The 21,382-nt window shown below is 44.3% G+C and overlaps 2 protein-coding genes across 3 annotated transcripts in view; both read right to left on the bottom strand.

Moving 5' to 3' along the window:
* Positions 1–922: 922 nt before the first annotated feature.
* LOC310823026 (uncharacterized protein) lies at positions 923–10,217 on the bottom strand. Of its 2 annotated transcripts, XM_083695682.1 has the most exons (11): positions 10,123–10,217; positions 6,540–7,882; positions 5,408–5,610; positions 4,417–4,543; positions 4,197–4,321; positions 3,764–3,941; positions 3,444–3,594; positions 3,279–3,346; positions 3,004–3,077; positions 2,819–2,881; positions 923–2,289 (listed from the first exon to the last, which is right to left on the bottom strand). In XM_083695682.1, exons 2-11 carry the CDS (start codon positions 7,855–7,857, stop codon positions 2,227–2,229), a joined length of 2,370 nt encoding a protein of 789 aa, XP_083551808.1. In that variant the 5' UTR covers positions 7,858–7,882; positions 10,123–10,217; the 3' UTR covers positions 923–2,226. The 2 variants fall into 2 exon arrangements, with proteins under 2 accessions (XP_083551808.1, XP_083551809.1); XM_083695683.1 differs by lacking the exon at positions 10,123–10,217 and having other exon boundaries at positions 6,540–7,900.
* Positions 10,218–10,509: 292 nt separating this feature from the next.
* nf1b (neurofibromin 1b) overlaps positions 10,510–21,382 on the bottom strand; it is a 49,117-nt gene continuing 38,244 nt past the window's right edge. Inside the window, 12 exon segments of the mRNA XM_083695704.1 lie at positions 10,510–15,459; positions 17,156–17,372; positions 17,498–17,544; positions 18,100–18,242; positions 18,346–18,446; positions 18,810–18,931; positions 19,106–19,228; positions 19,436–19,593; positions 20,155–20,290; positions 20,528–20,659; positions 20,773–20,899; positions 21,014–21,154. Coding sequence (XP_083551830.1) covers positions 15,317–15,459; positions 17,156–17,372; positions 17,498–17,544; positions 18,100–18,242; positions 18,346–18,446; positions 18,810–18,931; positions 19,106–19,228; positions 19,436–19,593; positions 20,155–20,290; positions 20,528–20,659; positions 20,773–20,899; positions 21,014–21,154 — 1,590 coding nt within the window. The 3' untranslated portion in view covers positions 10,510–15,316.

Genomic DNA, 21,382 nt, shown 5'->3' with positions numbered 1-21,382 from the left:
TCCGAGTTCTACCTCCACCAGCCTCCATTGAGTGTATTGCATAACATATGCCAAACTTTGAGTCATCATCAACCTTAACTTGTCAATGTCCTTTAAGTGAGAAGGCACCCTCCATAGACCCTTAGTCACTCATCTTGCTCATATCATTACGTAGACGAATATGCAAAAATAGGATTTCCTGCTCTCAGCGTCACAATCAAAACCTCATGGACTGCTGCGCTAACTTGAGTTGAGCATCATGACTAAAGAGAGCATTTATGGAGCTCAAAGTGAGGAGACCTTTGCTAATCCTTCAATCTCTCTCCACTGCTGCTGGATGACTGAGTGTGCTATTATGAGCAGCGGAGATAATGGGGAATGACAAAGTGTGACTTCATTAATCAATGGGGGTCTTGGATGAGGCTACTCATAGTCCTGCCCTGCGATTATCGGTTTTTTTTGTGTTTCTTTTTTTTTTTTTACATTCCACACGCCTTTAATTAGTCTAATCAAAGACACTAAGGAGTTCATGCTGCTGCATTATCAAAAGGCCTTTGCTTGAGCATTAATGTGCACCACAGGTGATTTCGGAAAATAATTCTTCTCCAACCTCCATCTAATTATTATCCCGTCAGCAGGATAGTGAATTCTACACAGCAATGCCCACCGCAGGCTAAAGCAAACACCTGTGGAAGTCTTCTGAAACCGCTCATACATTCTTATTGTAGATTAGATCAGAATTAAGACATTCCAAACTACCTAGTCTGACAGTTAATAACTTTTGTATACAGACTGTTGGGTGAAACGTATATACTTGAAATGTATATAAGACACCATGAACACTCAATAATCATGAATAAAAAGCTTGCTAGGAGAAGATAGTCCCCAAATGACATCTGGATAAATAAAGCAAAGAGACAGTAGATCACTCCAATGTGATATCTCCACACAAAACACATTTTATTGCATCAAATTCAAACATGGGGAAGCATATGTGGATATAAGCAGTTGTGCATTTCCATTGACAGACAATGACATTGTTGTAGCTTTGCAGGAAATACATTCACTCAAAGTGACTCTACATTGATCCTACTGTACAAATGCCTCCTACACAGAGTTCAGCTGATGGAGTGGGTATTTAGTTTCAGTACAATAATCATGAAGTTTTCAGCTGCCTGGACCCATGTCCTAAAAAGCCTCACAAGTAAACAGACTGTTTTATTACCAAAACATTGCAGACCTGACAAACAATAGTGGGAAACTTTAATTACAGCTGGTTTACATAACATTAAACATTCTGAATGAAGTTCAAATGAGCTCACCCATTACACAGTAATATATGTATTGATGACACATTAGCATGTGCTTATCAAAGAAAAGGTTCTCTATGAATCCATCACATTCTCTGCCCCTTGAGCCACGTGAATGGCAAAAACTTAGCATTGGGCGCCATCTACTGGACATATTGGGTAGTGTAATTTTGCACCTTCCCTTCTGTTTGTAACAAAAGGGGCGGTTTCCCAGACTAGAAATTGCTCATAATCCTGGACAAGAAAGTACTTGGAATGGAACTATCCATTGTATAAAGTCTCTAATCCAGGAGTAGCCTTAATCTGGGTGCAAACCACCCCCCCCCAAAAAAAGGCTTTCAAAACTACTGACACATACATTTTAAAAAGATGTGTCTTCCTATCATGACGTGATTCAAGTACATCATATTTTGAACACTGACAGTGCCAGTATGCATCTTCGGCATAACAGTCTGTTGCTAAGTTATAGTTGCAGATAAAACTCCCAGAAGAACATACCATTTATTAATTTATGTAAGACCTTAACCATGGACAACAAGACAGCCTGGTCATTTCAGGGGCCAGCGGGTGAAATCGAATACATTTTGAATTATGAATTCAAACCATATAAGGAAAAAGTATTAACTGTATTTGGAATTAATAATGTTATCATTATCACCAAATGAAGATAGAATGGGCGGGGGGGGGGGGGAGTAAATGAAACAAGTAAATAAAACAAAAAAGACAAACAAATATATCATTCCTACATCAGTATCCTTAGTAGTGTGCACATGGTTGTACCAAACAAAGTAATGAACAGTAGAGTTGAGGGAAATACGCCATTGCTGTGGCCCAGCAGGGCAGCAGTCCTGAGCAGGTTCTGAGGGAGTACAAGGGTGAAAAAGGCAAGGAGGCAAGGAGGCACGGCAGGATGGCTCTTCCAGCTCCGCCATCACAGTCAGGGGCTGTCTGTCCACCAACACAGTCCCTTTTCTACCAGAGCGTGGTTCACTGATACCAACTGGAAAAAACAACAACAACAAAAACATGGAGACAATAATAAGAAACAAAATCACTGAATAATTTCACACATTATTTTAGGACAATGTTTTGACAGAAAGTGATGCAAATCCTCACATATTATATATTATATTAAGGCTGTACAGATGAATCGAGTAATTGAACAGATGAATGAACTGATACTTTGGTTGACAACATATTCTTTTAACTGATTTCTATATAATCAGACCAAGGACAAGAAGTTAAAGCTAAAGTGACATGTTGCCAAGTAAACAAGAGTGTTGGACAAAAATATGGAAAAATGGAAATAGCAATTCGCACCTTCAGTTTGGAGGCCATCCTTTCACTGTTAGCTTGTAAAGCACCCTATTAGTCCACCACTCATTGTTTGGGCACCACTTTGTTTTAGTTTTTTGTCCGGATATGTTTAGAAAATCTCGGACCGCCTAAATTGCAACGGTGAAACTGACAGCCGTAATGTGTCTATACTTCTTATATTAACTATTATATTTCTAAATACATCGTCATACCTCTTCTCCTTCCGTTCTCCATATCTGTACCAAAGGGATGCCACTGGTGTGGAAGTCTGTGACCTGATGAGAGGCAACAGATAATAAAAAGGTAAGAACTCCTTTCTTTATTTCAGTGTGCTGACTGTATACTGGGGGCGAAGAGAGACGGTGAAGAGATCCTTGTGTGCCCTTTTGACTCCTACCTGTGCAAGTAATGGCACTCCTTGTGTCAAGTCTTCTAGTGCTGATTTTGCAGCAGCCGAGAAGTCCTCGTCCCCTGGTGGAACAGCAGAAGGGTTAGTCCTGATATACTGACATGACAGCATGCGCACTACACACAGGGGAGTATAGTGCTTCAACACTGGTAGAAAACTATTCATCACATCTTGACCCTACAGTCTCAAATAGGACAACGACAAAAAGCAGGTTACTTTTTTTTTTAAATGGTATGGGGGGTATTTGGGAAGCAGGAACATACCTGGAAGAGGTGCGATATTTTCCACGATCACCTCAGACGCTTGGAAAGGTAATGACACAAAGTCTGACCTGTCGGAGGAGCAACAACATCAGTAACAGTCCCGATGCAGACACACAATGTCAATCGATATTCCTTTCATCAAACAGCAGTGAGACAGGGATTCACCTAATCTGGCGGAGGGTATCTATCACCACGGTGTCGTAGCCTCCGTAGTCGACGTAGCGGACCTCCACTTCCCTGGACTCCTCGCTGTATCGCATGACCTGCGCTCTCCACCAGCCTCCCTCTGGCATCTGGGCAGCGCAAATCACTCCCACTGTGTGTGTGAGAGTGAGAGAGTGAGTGAGTGAGTATGGGATTGAGAGAGGGGGGGGAAAAAAGAAGACACAATGGACACATTGCACAAGACCAGAATGATGGAGAGATTATTACAGCCACCCCATGAAGAGAGGCAATCCAAAGCCACGTGACTGTGTCCACGGTACCTTCCACTGGGGCCGGCAGGGTGGGGCAGCCTGGGTGAGAGTAGCACAGCCTCATCTGCTGGTCCAGGCTGCGCAGCGCGTGGAAGGTGGGGTGCGTGTGTTGCTGGAGGAACACGTAGTTCCCGGAGGCTACATGGACCACCGTCACCTCCACAGTCACCCTTGGGGGAAGCAGCAGCTGAGGGGAATGAGAGAGGGAGAGAGAGAGAGGGGTGAGACTAAAGGGACCCTTCTGACCAGTATCCGACTAGGTCATAACTTGAAACTGACCCTAATCCAATTTTAACCGCTTCAGAAATTCTACACCGGTTTGCTGGTTGGGCATGTCCCCTTAGTTTTTCCAGAGAGAGAGGCCATTGGTCCAAGCTAACCTCCACCCACACTCCAACACGTCACCAGGCCAGGCCAGGCCAGGCAAGAGACGGACACTCACCCAGGATGTGATGGGGAGAGAGGGCACACCGGAGGTCGCCGGCAGGGTGTGACAATTGGTCAATTCCAAATCTTTGAACTTCTTCCGGATCAATTCCAGAGCGCAGTCCACCTGTTCCTTAGTCCCTGGAGGGGGACACACAACGTGAGCCTAGTACAGGAGGCCAAAGCACCTACCACAGGCCCAAGAGGTTCTGACTGAGAGGCAGTGCTCCACTCACCCTCTATGTGGCAGATCTGAACCTCCTGGGTGAAGGGCAGAGTGGTGATGAAGACCTTGGCTCCAGAGGTTTCCTTCAGGAAGCTCACATATCGCCCTTGCTTCCCAATCAGTCTGCCTACCAGATGCTGGCAGGTAAAAAGGGAGAGTACAGGGAGAAAAGAAAAATAGGCTGACATTATGAGTAATGTGACAAGACACAGTAAATGTTAACTGTATATTGCAATGTTGCCTCAGTCAGGCCATCACACAGACACACACACACTAGGGTTGAGCGTGATATAAAACATTTCTTATTCATGATATTACTTTTGAAAATATCACAATATAAAAAAGAATATCGTTCATTGCTGGAGTACGGTGGAGATAAGCCAGCGTAAGCAAAAGTGACTGAACTGCAGCGCACAGTGTATGGCTGGTGTTGTACACACACGCGCACACGCACGCACGCACGCACGCGCACACACACACACACACACGAGCATGATCGTGGGGCTCGGCTTGCTCAAATGTAACCAATACCAGACAGATGTGTCACAGAAGCAGCTCTCAGGGTAATTGGAAGGAGGGTAAGACAGGGTGTGTATGGCTGGCTCTGTGGTCTGTGTGGAGTGTCCTCTTGTCTTGAGAGAACTTGAGGAGAGAATGACATCAGCAGGATTCCCCGTACACACCAACCACAGGCCAAGCCACCATGCCTTACTACAGCATGACTCAAGACGACACCCGGAGGTTAGTGTCCCCAGAGCACCAGGACTGCAGCATCCTCCATTCTCTGAAGCATGGGCATTTCTAATGTTGGATCACATAAGCCCTAACATCACCTACATTAGAGACTAAGTCACCTGGACATATCTTGTGCTAAAAGGTCATACTGTCAAATATCAGATGTCAGTGGTACTTAAGATAAACATGCCAAACATGAAACAGGAAACAATATTGAAGTAATAGATGCCTCCTCTAAATGGATCAGACAGGGCAGACTCTTATACCTTTGGCACCTCGATCTCCCAGGTGGTCTGTGGTCCAGTGGGCTGGCTGCTGTTCTGGCTGCTGCTCTGTGGTTGACCCACTGGTGGGGACTCGGAGGGGCTGCTGCTTGTTAGTACACTGGCTTGGCTGCTGTTAAGCTGGTTGTCTCCGGCTCCTTGTTCACAGTAACCATCTACAGAGTCCATGCTGGGCACTCCAGAGCCTGGGGACAGTACGGGTCACAGTCACTGACAACACTCACTTGTGTACTGTACACATCCAACTGCAATGACAGAGCCACACGCAAAACACAGCCATACAACAGACAGAGAGCACTGTACATCTGGGCATGTAAAAAAAATCATTTAAAAAAAAAAATAATAATGTTTTATTTGGATCCATGTTTGATGTGTAAATTCCTGATAACCAGGAGTACTGGACTTCTAAAGTTGATAAATGTCCAGCTTAAATCTTAGTTTTTTTGTTGCCTAAAATGCATCACCCCAGCATGTTAGCAACATGAGCTTATCAAGATGAGAAAAGGTTAAATATCACCCCTCATCCACAGCTGTAAAAGCTGTCTATATATGGTGTCTGGTGCTGGGACTTAACCTGGGTCACATGCTGTATGTATGAGAACTCTAGCAGCTGGAGACTTGGGAGGAGGGGGGGGGGGGGGGGGGGGATATTGTTTGGATTAAGGAAAATCTAACAGATTTCTGCACAGCAGCAAACTCAGCCCTGACCTCCTAAGCCACATGTACCAAACAGGACATGGGAGCCTCGGGGTGGAACTAACATCTAGCTACAGAGGTACACAGAGACGTAGGGTCACTCTGCTGTGGTGACAGAATGCCAGGGGTGTTCTCTTTTCATGCAGGAGTAGGCTAATTAAAAACCAACTCATGATGCTAAAAATTCAAGTGGGCCCATATGGCCATATCAAATTGAATTCTCAAGAACACAAAATAGCTCTTGCTCATTTGCCAAACTGTAAACTAAACACATTTACCTCTGATAGCATAATTGTTCCTGTTATCTGTAACAATGGCCTGCAAACCTATTGTCCTCATGAAGGAAAATTAAAGTATCCATCTATTCATCTATATTGAAGAAAGCCTCAGAGTAAGAGGAAGCTCTGCTGGATCTCACCTTGAACACACTCCACCTCCACGGTCCTGTGACCGTTACTGAGGGCACCAGGGTTGGGGCTGCTGGGTGCTTCAGCCTGTCCCTGGGATGGCCTTGGGCTCCCAACCTGGTCCACAGAGTCCCCTCTGATCTCTGGCACTGTGGGTGACAACCGCCTGTAGTCCTCCCCACTGGAGCCCTCCTCTGACTGACATGAGGAGCTGGAGCTGGAGCCAGAATCATTATCATCCTCCTCCTCCTCCTCATCTTCTTCTGGCTCTGAGTCTGGACACGATCCTGTCTGTTCAGTCTCAGTCCTACTGCTGCTTCTGGGCATGATGCCCTCATCACGGACTACAGGAGATGAACTGCTGTTCTCACTGGCTGTTGTCAACCGCTGATCCTCCTGCGATGGACGAGGCACCTCGCTCTGGGCTGTACTGTCCAGCACTGTGTTTTTGCCTGGTGTTGTGCAGGGGTCGCCGCTACCGCTGTTGCAGAGGGGGCTGGCGTCCTGTTCGAGTGAGGCGTTTTCTGAAGCCCTTTCCTTCAGGACAACAGACACTGCTGCCGAGACCACGTCCGTGATGAAGCCTGCCGCCAGCTGGTTCATGTCATCTGAGATGGTGCTGATGCGGCTGGGTTCAGGTTCCTCAGCCTGGAGGGGGCTGGTAGAGAGGGCGGTCAGGGTGCTCCTGGGGCAGGTGGCATCTGGTGGACTAGGCCCGCAGGCTGTGTCTTCCATCGCAGACAGGACAGGGAGGATTTCTTTGGAAATGCGGGGCCGCGTTTCTGCAAAACGGACTCTCATTTTCTCTTCTCCGACTTCCCCCTCTGGGTCCGGCCGAACTCCCTCCACGCACCCTTTGGTCAAAGTGCTGTTTGTGGTGTCGGGTGTCTGAGATGGTGGGGACGGTTGAGGCGTTATGCCCGCGCTCTCACCAGACAAAGACTCAGTACTCTCTGTAAAGGACTTTCCTGGGGTGAGACACTCTTCAGCCTCACCCACCCTTCCTACACTTTCCTTGGGTTGTGATTGGTCGAGAGGCACTGCGCCCCGCTCTGCCGCTTGTGTGTTTGTACTTGCAACAACCTCCTGTTTCATAAACGAGCCCTCCTTTTCTTGCTTCCTGTGCCTATCCGTCTCGGTGGAGTGGCCGTTCTGCACAACACCGCTGCCTCCCTCTTTGGGGGAGGACAGGCGGTCTGTGGTTTTGTCTTCTGCAGTGTCATTGGCGGTGAGGCGGCGTTTCTTCCGTGAGGTGTACCACCACAGGCCAATGAAAGCCAATACTCCCGACAGAGAGAGAGGAAGCACTGAGCGAAGCCTCAGCAGCATCGCCTTCAGCTGCTAACAGCAACACCTGAGAAATGAGACAAGAGGGTCATGTTAACAACACCATAAGACTCTCTAATCACATCTTTACTGCTAGCTGGGGTAGAAAGGTGAGAAGCACTGATGATAATGAAGCCTCCAGTTAAAGGGGAAGGTGAAGGGGGCATGGCCACCCTCCTGTAGCCGGAGGAACACCCTCAGGCTCCAGACCTCGGAGCAATCCCATTATTCGCCATGGTGACAGCGTCTGATTACAGCCAACAGAGCTCCGGTGTCACATGGTACCTTTTGCAGCGGGTCAACCAAGGACGTCTGATTCAGGGCTCTGACCGCTAGCCCAATCGTCATGATTTACCACTTAACAATAGGACTGCTGAGTTTATCAATTGATTTCCTAATCTAGTTTGTTTGTTTAATATGGGCATATGTATTGTATGCCTAGTGTGTATGTGTGTGTGTGGGTGTATATATCAACTACCAAATAGGCCTATCTAGCCAATTTTCTTGGTACTGCGCAGAAGACGGGCCTAATGTAGTGTTGCTAACAACAGGCATTGTTTAGCCTTTGACTAACAGAGAGACATAGCTTGGTAATATGTCTATTTTAAGACTCCAAAACACAGAGGCAGTTTGGCTCAGCTACACTGACGAGGCTATCCTAGGCTACGTGCAGGTCCACCCACCCATGACCTTCTGGTAGAGCATGAGGCCAAGCATAGATATAAAAGTCAACAGAGGCATGCCATTCCCCAACAGACCCTGTGTAATGGAACAGCGTCATGGGCGACATTGCAGTATGTGACACAGGGTTTTACTAAAGCCTTCGACCTTCAGACTCTGGCATACTGACAACTGAACTTGGCTACGCCTCTTGCTAGGCATGCCAGCCCTGCCATGTCATGTCATACAAAGCCCTAGAGAGCCAGTGGTGTGCCTGGACTTTGACCCCATGACCCCACTCTGTGCCCCAATTTGTCAGCACATAATAGTGGCTAGTTACATCAACTGCCACACTAGCAATCTGTCTTAACAGCGGAAAAGCTCAAGTATACAGTGTTTATTAGTTTCATAGTCCACAGAAGGCAGGAAGGAACAATGACTATTAATAGCAGTGGATAAATATCTGAACCATCACAACTGTATGGAGTTATACACTCGGGGACATTGGGTACTACAGCTCTAATACAGGCAGGTTCAACTGACAGTCCTCCTGAACAATGGATTTAGTAGTCCTCAGAATAAAGGGGACAAAGCACCATATTGTCGTTCCTCAAATGATTTTCAACCCCACTTTCCACATCTGTCTTCATTGACAGAAAGTATTGTTGATCTTAACATCAGTATCACTTCTTACATCAGTCCCGTCTGCAGAAGTTTGTCCTCCGACAAATGAGTTGCGAGTCTGACTCTGGTCTACTGTGACTGGTTGTAGTTAGGATTTTAATTAGCTATAAATCAAGCCAAATCTATGATCCCATAACACATTTAATTATTTTTGTGGTATTACAAGCATGTGCAAACAAACGTTATGTTGTTAAATTCTGATGATAAAAAAAAAGGGGCAACAAATTCGTGCATCAGATCTTGTCATGAATTGGCTCAGGAGAAAACATAACTCACCGTGGCAATACACCTGTAGAGAGTTTCTAATTAAGCCTAGGTAATTATCCTAATATGATTGACAGACCTCCAGCTATTTGTGTGTTTGCTCTAGGTCAAATAGGTCAGCCAAGAACTCCTGCCAGCATGATCCTGAGTGCAAGACTCAGGACTGAGCTGCAAAGCATCCTTTGACAGGTCAACATCAGCATCACTTTGAATTTAGAGGAACTTCCTTATGGTAGCTGCCGTGACCCACATCAGACCAGCCAGACATGTCAAACATAATTTACTGTAGTTAGCTAGCTACAACCTGAGACAGCCTACGTTAGTTTGTAACTGACAAAGACGCTGGCTTGCTGTTTGTGGTTCTCGAATGAAGAAGTCTCACCTCCTCCGCAAGAACTGTGCTAGGCAGCAAATCCAGTCATTGTGCGCGTGGGAATTAATCACTAGCTAAGCAATCAGACTTTCAATGAATTGTTGTTGTTGGTAGGGACAGAAGTTTCCTCTTTTTTTTGCCTATCTTGCATTACATATAGTGCGATGTTGGCTAGCTAGCTGCTAGCTTGCGTCAAATCAACCACGCTCGCTTGCTCTGGCTCCATCGCCACACAAGGCAATGCATTTGCAAGATCAACGAACTGAGTAAGCTAGCTGGCTACTCACCAGGTATGTTTTATCCCTCTTTAGGCGAGGCAGAAAACCGTCGTATACCTGCAACTAGCAATTCTAACAGTTTGCTGAGTGCCTCTCAACCAGCTTTGGTCAAAGAAGACTGTTTGCAGCTGATCTGAAGTTATGGTCAGATACATCAACCAATCAAACCTCGCGATAATACTGGACTCCCTAGTTCATTGGTTTCACTCACTAACAGGAGCGCACTGCAGGTGCAAGTGCTCTGGTTCGGCCTCACTTCACTATTTGTGTATTTACAGCGCAACATAGTCAGAACATAACACTTTTGAAAAATGTAAACGAGTCTATATTTCATGATGAACGTCTTAAAATCACAGGAACACATGAACTCTGAAATATATCACTATCGGTCAGAAGTTGGACAGAAATGATCTTTATTAGGGCAACATCTGTTAATGTCAGATCAGATGAGGACAGCAACTTATCATACAGTGGAGGTTTAGAGTACACAGTCATCTATATCCTCTATTGAACCTTTATTTTTCCTCAATATATTTAATGACATAATGCAGTGACATGATGGAGAGAGGTTATCATTACTAACACTAGAATAATTCAATTTGTATGTTTTACATGTACAGCAACTAACTGCTTTACAAAAAGCAAAATAATACAATATATCATCACATGTATTTACAGTGTAGTAAATATACCTTTGTCGATTTTTACACAAAATTATTTACAGAGGTGAAGCTTACTGCGTAAAAAATGAGGGAAAAACAGAGTAAAACAGTGGCCAATGGTTAAAAATATTTTTGCATAACCTTGACATGTGCCAAATTAGGATATCACACTAGCGCAAGACACAATTGACTTCAGTTAAGAATCATGAAAACCTACAGTACATTTACAGAGAGCTCAGTTCAGTTGACCTTCAAGAGACAAATGTCTGGCCCCAATATTTCCACCTGTGATTGGTGGGTTAACTAGTGTTTGGGTCCCCAACATCCAAAACTTTTCAGTTGTCATTTTGAAAGGAACACAAAAAGGCAATTACTGTATTAAAGCAATGTTTGAGGAGGAAAGACATTTTGAAATTGTTTTATCCGTACATTGCACAAATTAGTTTAATGTTGTCTAACATAGTATCTCCTGAGCTACTGCAAGTATAGTCTTTTGGTGAAAGTCTTCCATTTCACATGCCAGTACAGCCAAAAGTGTACACCTTCAGTTGAATCAAATCAGGGCAACATTGTAAGTGACATTGTAATTCCATTCAGTTTTTCTAAATTATGAATTATCATCAAAAGTAAAAGCATGGCAAAACACATTTTGCCTGGCCTATCCCTTCAGATTTGCGACACTGAGAGGAGATCCATTGAGCATGTAATAATCAAGGTGCACTGATATACACCATCAAATAAAAACAAAGGAGAAAACATTTTTTTGATTGGGATTCAGCCTTCAAGGTGTAGGAGCTTGAAACAGAGCTCTGCTGGCCTGATGAGGGCAGATAAAAGAATTGACACGTTAACAATACACAGATCATCATAGCAGACCATGGAGAATGCTGCTGCTGTTGTGACTATCCATTACTGAGAACTTCACAAAAAGCACATACACAATGAAAAAAAAAAAAAAAAAAAAGCATAAGAAATAATATTGTGGTTTTCATTGATTCATACTATAGCTTGGTCCATCTCACTTTCACTACACAGTTTACATATATCCCCCACCCCCCTCCCCCGCCCACCCCCCTAAAGTATAGCGTTACTGGGTGGTTAGAACATTAGACTTCCTAGAGGACTGTTTATCAAACGCAGTAGTTTCAGAGTTTATGTGTGTACTATATTGCAGTTCCTAAACTTTGGTTTCCTTCACACTAGATCTCTTAAAATCGCGTTGATTGCGTTTGGTAAACTTGTTCCATTTAACTTTTAAAAGCTTTATTTTTTTTTCCCTTTCCATGATGAGGAACTGCTTCTTATAGACATATATCCTCCTGATTCAAGTATATTTAAACATTTGTAAACAAAATCCAGGCATGGAGTTCAACTTCAATACACAAAACACAAAGTTCATTAACTCTCATCAGCACCAACACACTTTGAATTTGGAAAAACAACTCAGTGCGCACATTGTTCATTTCCTTATGGTCATCATGTCCAATATAAGCCGGATTAACAGAATAGGACAACAAATGTAGTTAAAGAGCATGGTTGTTAAGACGGATGGATGTACGTGAAAACAAAATGGCGAGTAAAACATTCACTACTCAGTGTTTTTTGTAGCAAACTGTCAGTCTTCGTCCTCCCTACCCCACTCGTGTATATACAGGTTCCAAACTCAGTGTACATAATGCACTTGATGCACACACGCGTTCCTCACCAAAGGCAAGTAAAAAAATAAAATTTAAAAAAAGGAAAACATCTAATGGAATAGTGTCATTGTGTTTCGCCCCATGATTATGTTAACTCCATAACAAGCACACTTACAAAAACATTCTGAAGGAGTTGGCACAAGCATCCGGGCAACCATGACTTCATAGAGAGATTCAATGTATGGCACTGGTTGGTTTCTTGGTACATGTCTCCAACAGCCAAAATATGGAACCAGGCACCATGAATAGGGCTGTGGGTTTTTCTTGACCAAAGTGACTTGACTGGGGAAAAACTCGGAGCCCTAGTGATTAGCCTATGAAATGGAGTGACCAGAGGACTCCTGTGCTGCTGAACAAACTGCACCATGTTTAGAGAGAGGAAAGTCTCTGCTGTTGTTTTTTTTTGCCACATGTTCAATCTATCTATGCAAGGCATATTGGACCAAATGCAAAGGCTGTGAGAGAAAGTAAACAATGAGAAAGAACAGAACAGGTTTGATTTTCCTTTCGCTAGTGCAAGCTAGTCTTTGGTGCAGCATCCCAGGGCGTGCCACACTGCTGCATGGGACCGAGCCCTATGCCTAGACCTTAACACGTGCCACACAACAGACTATTGAGGGAAGACAATGGCAAGAAGGGCCAACAAAACCCAGAGCTGTACACACAGTTATCCTATATCTGAGAACACAACCTGACCATAGTCTCAATCCCTCAGAATGTTTTTTTTTTTTTTTTTTTTGGCATCATTTCATTACGCAGATTTTGTCAACATGGAGAAAACTATTCGGTAGGTATCTAGAGTTGATAAAACCATAACTGTTTCTTTTACATGAATCCATATTTCAAATCTTTCAAATGAAATTTGGTTTGTTTTTTCATCAATAATAAAATTAAGTTCACTCTAAAATAAATCATAACAATGCAATTGTAATTACCTTACAACAAATAAAGTCTTTTACTATTTACATCATGAATAGGGACAGATTTACTTAAGCTCTTGAACCAGACCACCATTAGCACCTATTTTTCCAACCGAGAGTACAACTCAAACATGAGTGTCTCTTCACTATTCTGGACACTTCAACCCATCAGCCTGCCTTCTAAATTGATTCTTGAAAAACAGGCGCAAGATTTGCACAGATGCAGTCTTATTAAATCTGGTCCCTAACATCATGGAATTTTCGGATGGATATTTGTTTTGACAAGAGGTACCAAATGTTAATGTTTTACATGAATATACAACCATACAGGGCAATTATTATCAGGCAGCAGATTAGTAATGACTGTATATTTGTGTATCATAAGGTATTGTTTACAATACTTATAACTGTATATATATACACATTTATGCAGAGTAACCTACAATAGTACCTTTTTGTTGTATGAAGCAAGTTTCTCCATTTCTCATTTCATTATAAACATCTGAAAACCCTAGAAAAGGCACACAATGAACAAAACAACCTCCCAAGTGTGTGTGTGTGTCTGTGTGTGTGTGTGTTAAAGTATGGGCAAGAATGAGACAATTATTACTGAGAAAGACTACCACTATAGATATTACTATATTTCAAATCTCATATCTAAGGCCAATTTCCAATGTGTTTCCAAAATAGGAAAACATAGTCTATTCCTGGTTTTCCTCCAGATTATAACTCCTTAGATTCAAAGTCTCCTGCCATAGTGTTTCATACATAAATTGGGTGCTGATTAAAAGATAAAGCTCTGAGACCTGCAGACCCACAGTGGCCCACTCACTTGACCCTTTCTGGAACTCATCATATGTGAATAAATATAGCGCCTAATCAAGAGGAATCCCCCTCGCTTTGACAATCAATAAATCAATAGGAACACATGGCTTGGCCATCATTGGATTGTCCCTGACAGAGCTCAAAACAGGAACAATCAATAGTCCAGCCCCCGACACCTCCACTGCAGAACACATCAGTCATGTCTGTTGGCCATGCTTTTAGGAGATGTTGCAGGGTGGTTGCAGGGCTTTCAGAAATGTCCTCCAGAATGTGGGTCTTGTCTCCATCTAGTGTGTGTATGTGTATGTGTGTGTGTGTGTCTGTCAGGCAGGGTCATGTTTTCCTTCTGCAGGGTCACTGGTGGGTCAGATGGAACCTTTTCCTCAATGCTGGGTCCCAAGGCCAAATCCCTCTTTCCATATCCAAGAGTCCCAATGAGAGGCGTCTGCAGGTTGTCCTTTGATCTAGTTCAGCCCCATTGGTAAAGCTCTCTCAGCTTGAGGAAAACGTCCTTCAACTAACAACAATTAAAAAGCAACGAAAAAATGAGCAAATTACAGAAAAATTGTGCAAATCACAGAAATGGTCTTCTCTTAATACTTTGTCATTATGATACAAAACTTAAACCAAGACAAAGAGACAACAAAATGGCTTCAGACACGATGATCCCGACTGTTTCTGCAGTGTTGTCAATGTCAGTGCTTTCTGTCAACTAATGCGGTCTTAAAAAGGATTCCAATGCATTTCAGCATGTAACAAAGACAAAACATAAAAAAAGAAACGCCACACTTAGTCTCCGTAACATCTCAAACACTGACTTGTTTTACAAAACAAAACTGCAAAACAAATTCAGAGAGTTCTTCAATACATGTTGATCGTCAAGCAAATATGGCTGACCGGACGGGTTAGGATAATAAAAAAAATAAAATAAAAAAAAACAACAACACAAAACTAAAGTAAAATGAGTAGAATCAAGGCTGAGAAAAAGAGAGAGGAGAGGAGAGTTGGAGTAGAAGTGCAGCATGATGACTGGCATGGGCGGAAGGAGGGAGGGAGGGAGGGAGGCCCCAGTGGGCCCCCTAGTAGTGGAGGGCCTCTCTCAAACAATCTTCTTTATACTGGGTCGTTTGAAGCTGCCTGCACTGCGCTGCTTCTGCACCTGGCTGGCAGAGCCGTGTCGCGTGCGCCCACTGTTGTTGTGACTTGTGGTCGGAGAGAGCTCCACGTTCTCCTTGTCGATGCCTGGCAGAGAACACACACACAGACACCGTGAGGAACAGCATGCCAGTCTAACACGGTACGAGTCATTATTGTAATGTACAATTCTAAAACTACTGCTAGTTGAACTTTGTTCAATTATTTAAATTTAGCTTTATTATTCTTTTTAAATAAAAAATGTTTGGGGGGGGGGGAATTACACTACATACCACTGGAGGAACCTTGTATACATTCACCAGTAGGGGGAGTGATGAGCCCATGTATAAATTGATGAGAGGGACTTCAAATGCAGCCTTTTTGACTGGAGTGGCCCTTACTTACACTTAAAGAGGTTTGTTCTGTCTTTTGGACAACAACCAAGTCAAAACAGACCATACAGTAATACACTATATGAACACATTCACTTCCATCACAAACTGTCCTGTGTTAGGACATACAGTATATATGAACACATTCACTTCCATCACAAACTGTCCTGTGTTAAGGGTCTGTGATGGGCCTCTGCTACCCCACACACCTCTGAGAGTGTGTGCCGTGTGCCTGGCAGTGAGGAGCGGCAGAGGGAGGGGCTGTAATACCTGGCCGGACGACGTGTGGGGTGAAAACAGCGGACTTAGAGCAAGGCAGAGAGGCTTCAGGACAACAGAGTGGGGGGAAAAAAAACAGGTGTGAGTGACCATGGCAACCCAAAAAAGAGGAATGACAGGAAACAAAGAGCAAAAACATGATTAACAAAAAACTAAATCTCTTAAAACTTAAAACGAGTGACAAAGAAATAAAATCATGGGAAAACTGATTCATTCAGGATTTATATCACACCCTCCCGATCAGGGAGTAATAGCTGGATGTATTCAAAAGGTATGTAAATACCATATCTGTTTATCATCAGGCCTGTGTTAGTTCCAAACAGAATGCATCATGTGGAACAAAATAAAATATTCTTTCATCCCAGTAATAGCATTGGAGTAGCAACGCTTTACGACTCAATTTAGCAGTAACTGCAAGAAGAAAACAAATGATGAAACATTTATGATTGTATAAATAATGGAATCAATGGTAAAAACATACAGTTTATCATGACATACTGTTGAGATGCCATAATGAAAGAATCGTTTCCACTATCGTGCAAACTACAGGCTGAGACAGTATGTCCATTGCAGCACTGTACTTTCTAATTGTAAAGGGCATTTTCTGGGACACCCCCCCTCGTAGGACCTCAAATGGTGCAAAGTTAGGGAGCGTCTAGAATCTACACCGAATCCAGAACAACAAATGGAAAAGGAAAACAAAAAGTAAACAAACCACATAATGAGAACATCATGCAATAATGGAGTTAAAGAAAAAGAGAGATAGACAGAAATGGTAAAAATAGGACCATGTGGGCGATCAATGTTACGCAATAGGGCTTTCGGAGGGAAATGGATGCCGAAAACTGTCTGGTTTCATTAACAGAGAAAAGAGGAGAAACAACGCAACAGTCTTTATGGGGATAACAGTTATTGGAGAGAAAATTGCAGACAGGTCAATGGACATTTTACTTTAAGATGAAGGCCAAAGGGCCACAGCCAGTGGAATTTAAATCCTTAGGATCAAATCTGCCCAGAAACAGAGGGGCTGGATTTAGCTAACAGTGCTTCAGGCTTCAGACTGTCAAGCCTGAGTGTGTATGTGCGCCTGTTTATATATATATATATGTGTGTGTGTGTGTGTGTGTGCAGACCTGGGGAGTGCTGGGAGGTGGCCAGTGAGGTCATGGAGTTGGATAGGTTGAGGTTGGCTGTGATGCTGAGCTGGCTCTGGACGGGTGGGGGGTAGGGCGATGTGGGCGTGCGCAGACACTCCTCGCTTGTCTCCTCGTCGATCCCCGGCAGATAGGTGTCAATCAAAGCATCCAGAAACTTCACAATCAGCTCGGCATAGTCCGGGATCTGTGTTTGCTGTTGGCAGAATGTTCAGAGTGAGAACAACGCAAGAACCAACCAATGAGAATACACATTGCACACTCTAAATAGGCTCATTCTATCAGTAGAGTGAGAGAGACCTTAAAGGGATGTCTGCTCACCTTTGAGAAGGGCCCGGCGAACCTCCATAGCCCATTGAAGCCAAAGCCTGAGTGAGAAGAGAGCAGAGATGAGTAAACATTAACCTTGTTGAGACCAGGCTTTCCTAGTTCGGAAAGCCTGGGAAATCCTTTGCAGAAAGTAGCTACAAAGTGGTGGAAACCCGTTAGAAATGAGTGACATCTCATCACACGTCAGACCAATCAAATACCTCATCGGCTCGATTTTGTGTATAGACCACACTTCTGGAAAAACAGAATTCAGTTTTTCCTTCAGGTTTTCTTCAATGCCGCAACCTAGCATAGGCAACAACTCTCTGCGAAATAGTCCTACCTGGTCAGAAAAGACGATGCATATAATAACAAGCAACCATTCTACTGGCATGTGGGGGGGGGGCGGTTCTTGGAATGTAACATCCAATGAAATTGATAGCACATTCTCCCATCGCTCTGTCCAGGTATAATCCAAGACAGATCGGCAAATCAAAAATTGATTTGAATGAGGCGTGAGAACAACGTTATTTTGAGATATGGCTACATGACAGGTAAACATATTTCTGCTGGCCCCACTACCCCATCCTATAGTATAGAATGTGGGCTCTCACTCTGCAGGTAGGACGGCTGGTACTGGGGGGGAGACTCTTCGTGGTACACCACACTCTGTACAATGCCATGGATGGGGTTCAGGAGGTTGGGGTCCTGGCACAGTGATAGGAGGGTGTTGATCTTTGAGTCTAGGAGGTTATGACTGGAGGGAAACAACAATATTATTCTGAGGGAGTTCCTTCTGAACAATAATAATAATGGTAACTGAAAATAACATACACAAGAGCTGTTGTCTTGACACTTACACAACTGGGAAGACCTTTGGGAAGACAACACTAGCTTCAGCTAAAAACTCATAGAGGATTCTCTGGTCAAACTCGTCTGTAGTATTCTTCACCAACGTAGCCTGTAGCACAGGGAGAAGTCAGAAACAGTGAGCACTACTAACAACACACAACTGGAAGATTAAAGAAAGGCCTTTAAGCAGCTGCAAATGGAAAAAGAGAGAAGAGAAGAGGAACTGAGAGAGAGGGATAGTTCCCCAAAATTACATATTTTAAAACTATTTGGTTCATTACCCTAAAAGACGTCTATAGAAGTTATGTTACTCTGGGCACTTCCAAACCTTAAATTAGCATGTTTGAAGACTCCTTTCAGGGTAAGGAACCAAATATGTGATTTTGTATTTTAGGTGAACTACCCCTTTAAGGGGAGAGAGAGAGAGAGAGAGAGAGAGAGAGATGAAAGAGACAAGTAGCGTTTGTCTCACCAGGACGGTGAGGAGAAGAGCCTGGATCTTGGGGTCAGTGAGGACCTCTTCATCCAGTAGCACATTGGACTCTGACACAGACACCTTCCTCAGGGTGTGGTGCTGGGACATTCTTTGGGTCTCTGTGAGAGTGAAGAGGGAGAGAGAGGGAGGAGAGAGAGAGAGAGAGAGAGAGAGAGAGAGAGAGAGAGAGAGAGAGAGAGAGAGAGAGAGACATTGTTTGTTTTCCCAGCTCTAAGACCTTAGCCGACCACTTCATGTCTGTCACCTGATGTCAGACCAGTCGAAGCGCTCACCTATTTCATAATCGTTCTCCGCCACCCTCCTCATCTTTGGAGGCGTGGTGATGCCAGACTCCATCTCTGGCCTCTTTGGTGCTTTTGTGTCCGATATCAAGTGATCAAAACTCTTCCTCGTGCCTTGTGCGTCAGCGCGAAAGAGAAAGGAAGAGACGTGAATGTCATGTTCGACGACGGAGCGAACATACTCTACAAGGGTCAACAAATCACTCAGGACAAAGCCTAGATCATAAATGCTTTGTTCTCTCGTAGTTAAAACTCCTCATGACCCTCTGTTGCGCAAAGGCATGGCCCCTAGCAATGGAGGAGAGTGACAGGTCTTCTTACCCAGCAGTTTCTTAGTGTTGGCCTGGGAGGGCTGGCCCATGTCCAGGCTCATGGACTTGCGTGTGCGGGGGCTGATCTGCCCCACCGTGGGATAGTGGGCCACAAGGTAGCGCTCTGACACCTTAGGTGACATCCAGGGCTGGCTCTCCCGGAGTGTTCTGAAGAAGAGCAGAGGAGGAGGGGAGGAGGGGGAAAACAATACACTGACAGGTGAACACATTTGGCCCATTGTACACAGGCATGGGTAATACTTTACATCAAAGTGTCCTTTATAAAGGGTTTCTAAATGATCTGTAGCTATTTTATAGACTATTAATTATTTGTTTAGAAATCCTTTCTCAACCATTTACAAGCGGTTGTGACTCATTAGTTCAGTTTGTTTGATAGCTGCGTATTATTATTATTATTGTTTAATTACCAGTTCTTTGTAGTTGTCCTACTTCTACAAGAAATGATGACATATCCTGCTCAAACCATCACTGCATCAATATATATATATATATATACACCGTCCTCTTTTGTCAACATCAATGAGACACATATTCACTGTGGAATTTCAAAGATATTGATCTGGAGACCAAAGATCTAGTATGATTCCATTTATAGCCTTCAGAATACTGCAACCCAATGTTCAACAAGAGATTGATTGAACATGGGGCCAGAGACTGTCGTAAAAAAAAAGCTGCTCTCTGACATTGAACTCCTGTAGACACACTCACCTGCAGCTAGGGTCGCTGTGGTGTACCGAGTAGGTGTCCATGGGAACATTCTCCATGGGAACGTCAGAGAGGAGCAGGGACTTCCTGTGTTTGAGGCTGCAGCGGCTGCGGACCTCCTCTGAGACGGTGAGCAGAGCTACAACACACACATACACACACACACACACACACACACACACACACACACGGTCACTTCACTGGGCTTACTTTGTTCTTTAGCCTGGAGCATTTGCCATAGCTGTACAGAAGTCTAATTACCATTAGAAAGGAATAGTGCTTAAAGGCAATAATAACGATAGTTGAAACTGTTTTGCAGTGTGGTGCTTTAACATTAAAATCATCAGATTAGTATTGGGATCGCACTCTAACAGACCTGCCAGGTAGGCGACACTCTGGGTGTTGACCTCAAACTTGTCACAGTTGAGGTGCTTCCCCACCAGGGCCAGCAGGGTGTGGAGGATGCGTATGGTCCGCGCCACCGTGGTCGGGGAGGGGTGTCTGTACCCTGGACAGACAAGATGAGAGAGGGGAGTCAGTGGCCAGAGACAGGAGGCACACCCATGCAGTGCGGTGCGCCAGTCTACCCAATGTTCAGGACACCCTACTGGAGAGCCTTACCTTTTAGAAGGTGTCCCACTAGTGCAAAGTTGAAGTTAGAGTTAAAGTTGAGGCCTACAAAGTGGTCCATCTGTTTGCAATGCCACTCCAGAGGCTTCCTGATCTCCATGAACACCTCCTCTGGGCTCTGTATGGGCAGAGAGGGGGGGGGGGGCACAGCACCATTGAAGTCACACAGAGTCTAGGGTTTGTGTGGGTTTGTGTACTTGTGTGTGTGTGTGTTTGTGTGTGTTTTTAGTACCTTGTCGTTGAACACTCTCAGACTGTCCAGTGTGTGGAGGTTCTGCTCTAGCAGGGCCGTGCCAGCAGAGTAGAGGTTGACCTCATCCAGCTGGAGGACAGCCACGGCCACCCAGAACAGAGCCTTGTGCATGGGGGAGTCCTACAGGAAGCACAGCCTGTTATTTACCCTGCAGACACCATCCAAAACACATATACTCACACAAATGCATAGGCAAGTCCTGGAAGCCTGCCAATCAGCACACTCACACAGTTTGTAGAGAGATGATGACAATGGCTGTGTACCCTCTCTGTCAGCAGCCTATTCACTACTTATAGGGCCAAAACAACCACCATCCGCTCATGTCTGCATTTGCTACATGCACAGCGT

The sequence above is a fragment of the Argentina silus genome (genome assembly GCF_951799395.1).
Source record: "Argentina silus genome assembly, chromosome: 2".
Classification (NCBI taxonomy): domain Eukaryota; kingdom Metazoa; phylum Chordata; class Actinopteri; order Argentiniformes; family Argentinidae; genus Argentina; species Argentina silus.
This window is presented reverse-complemented; position numbering and strand designations above follow the sequence as displayed.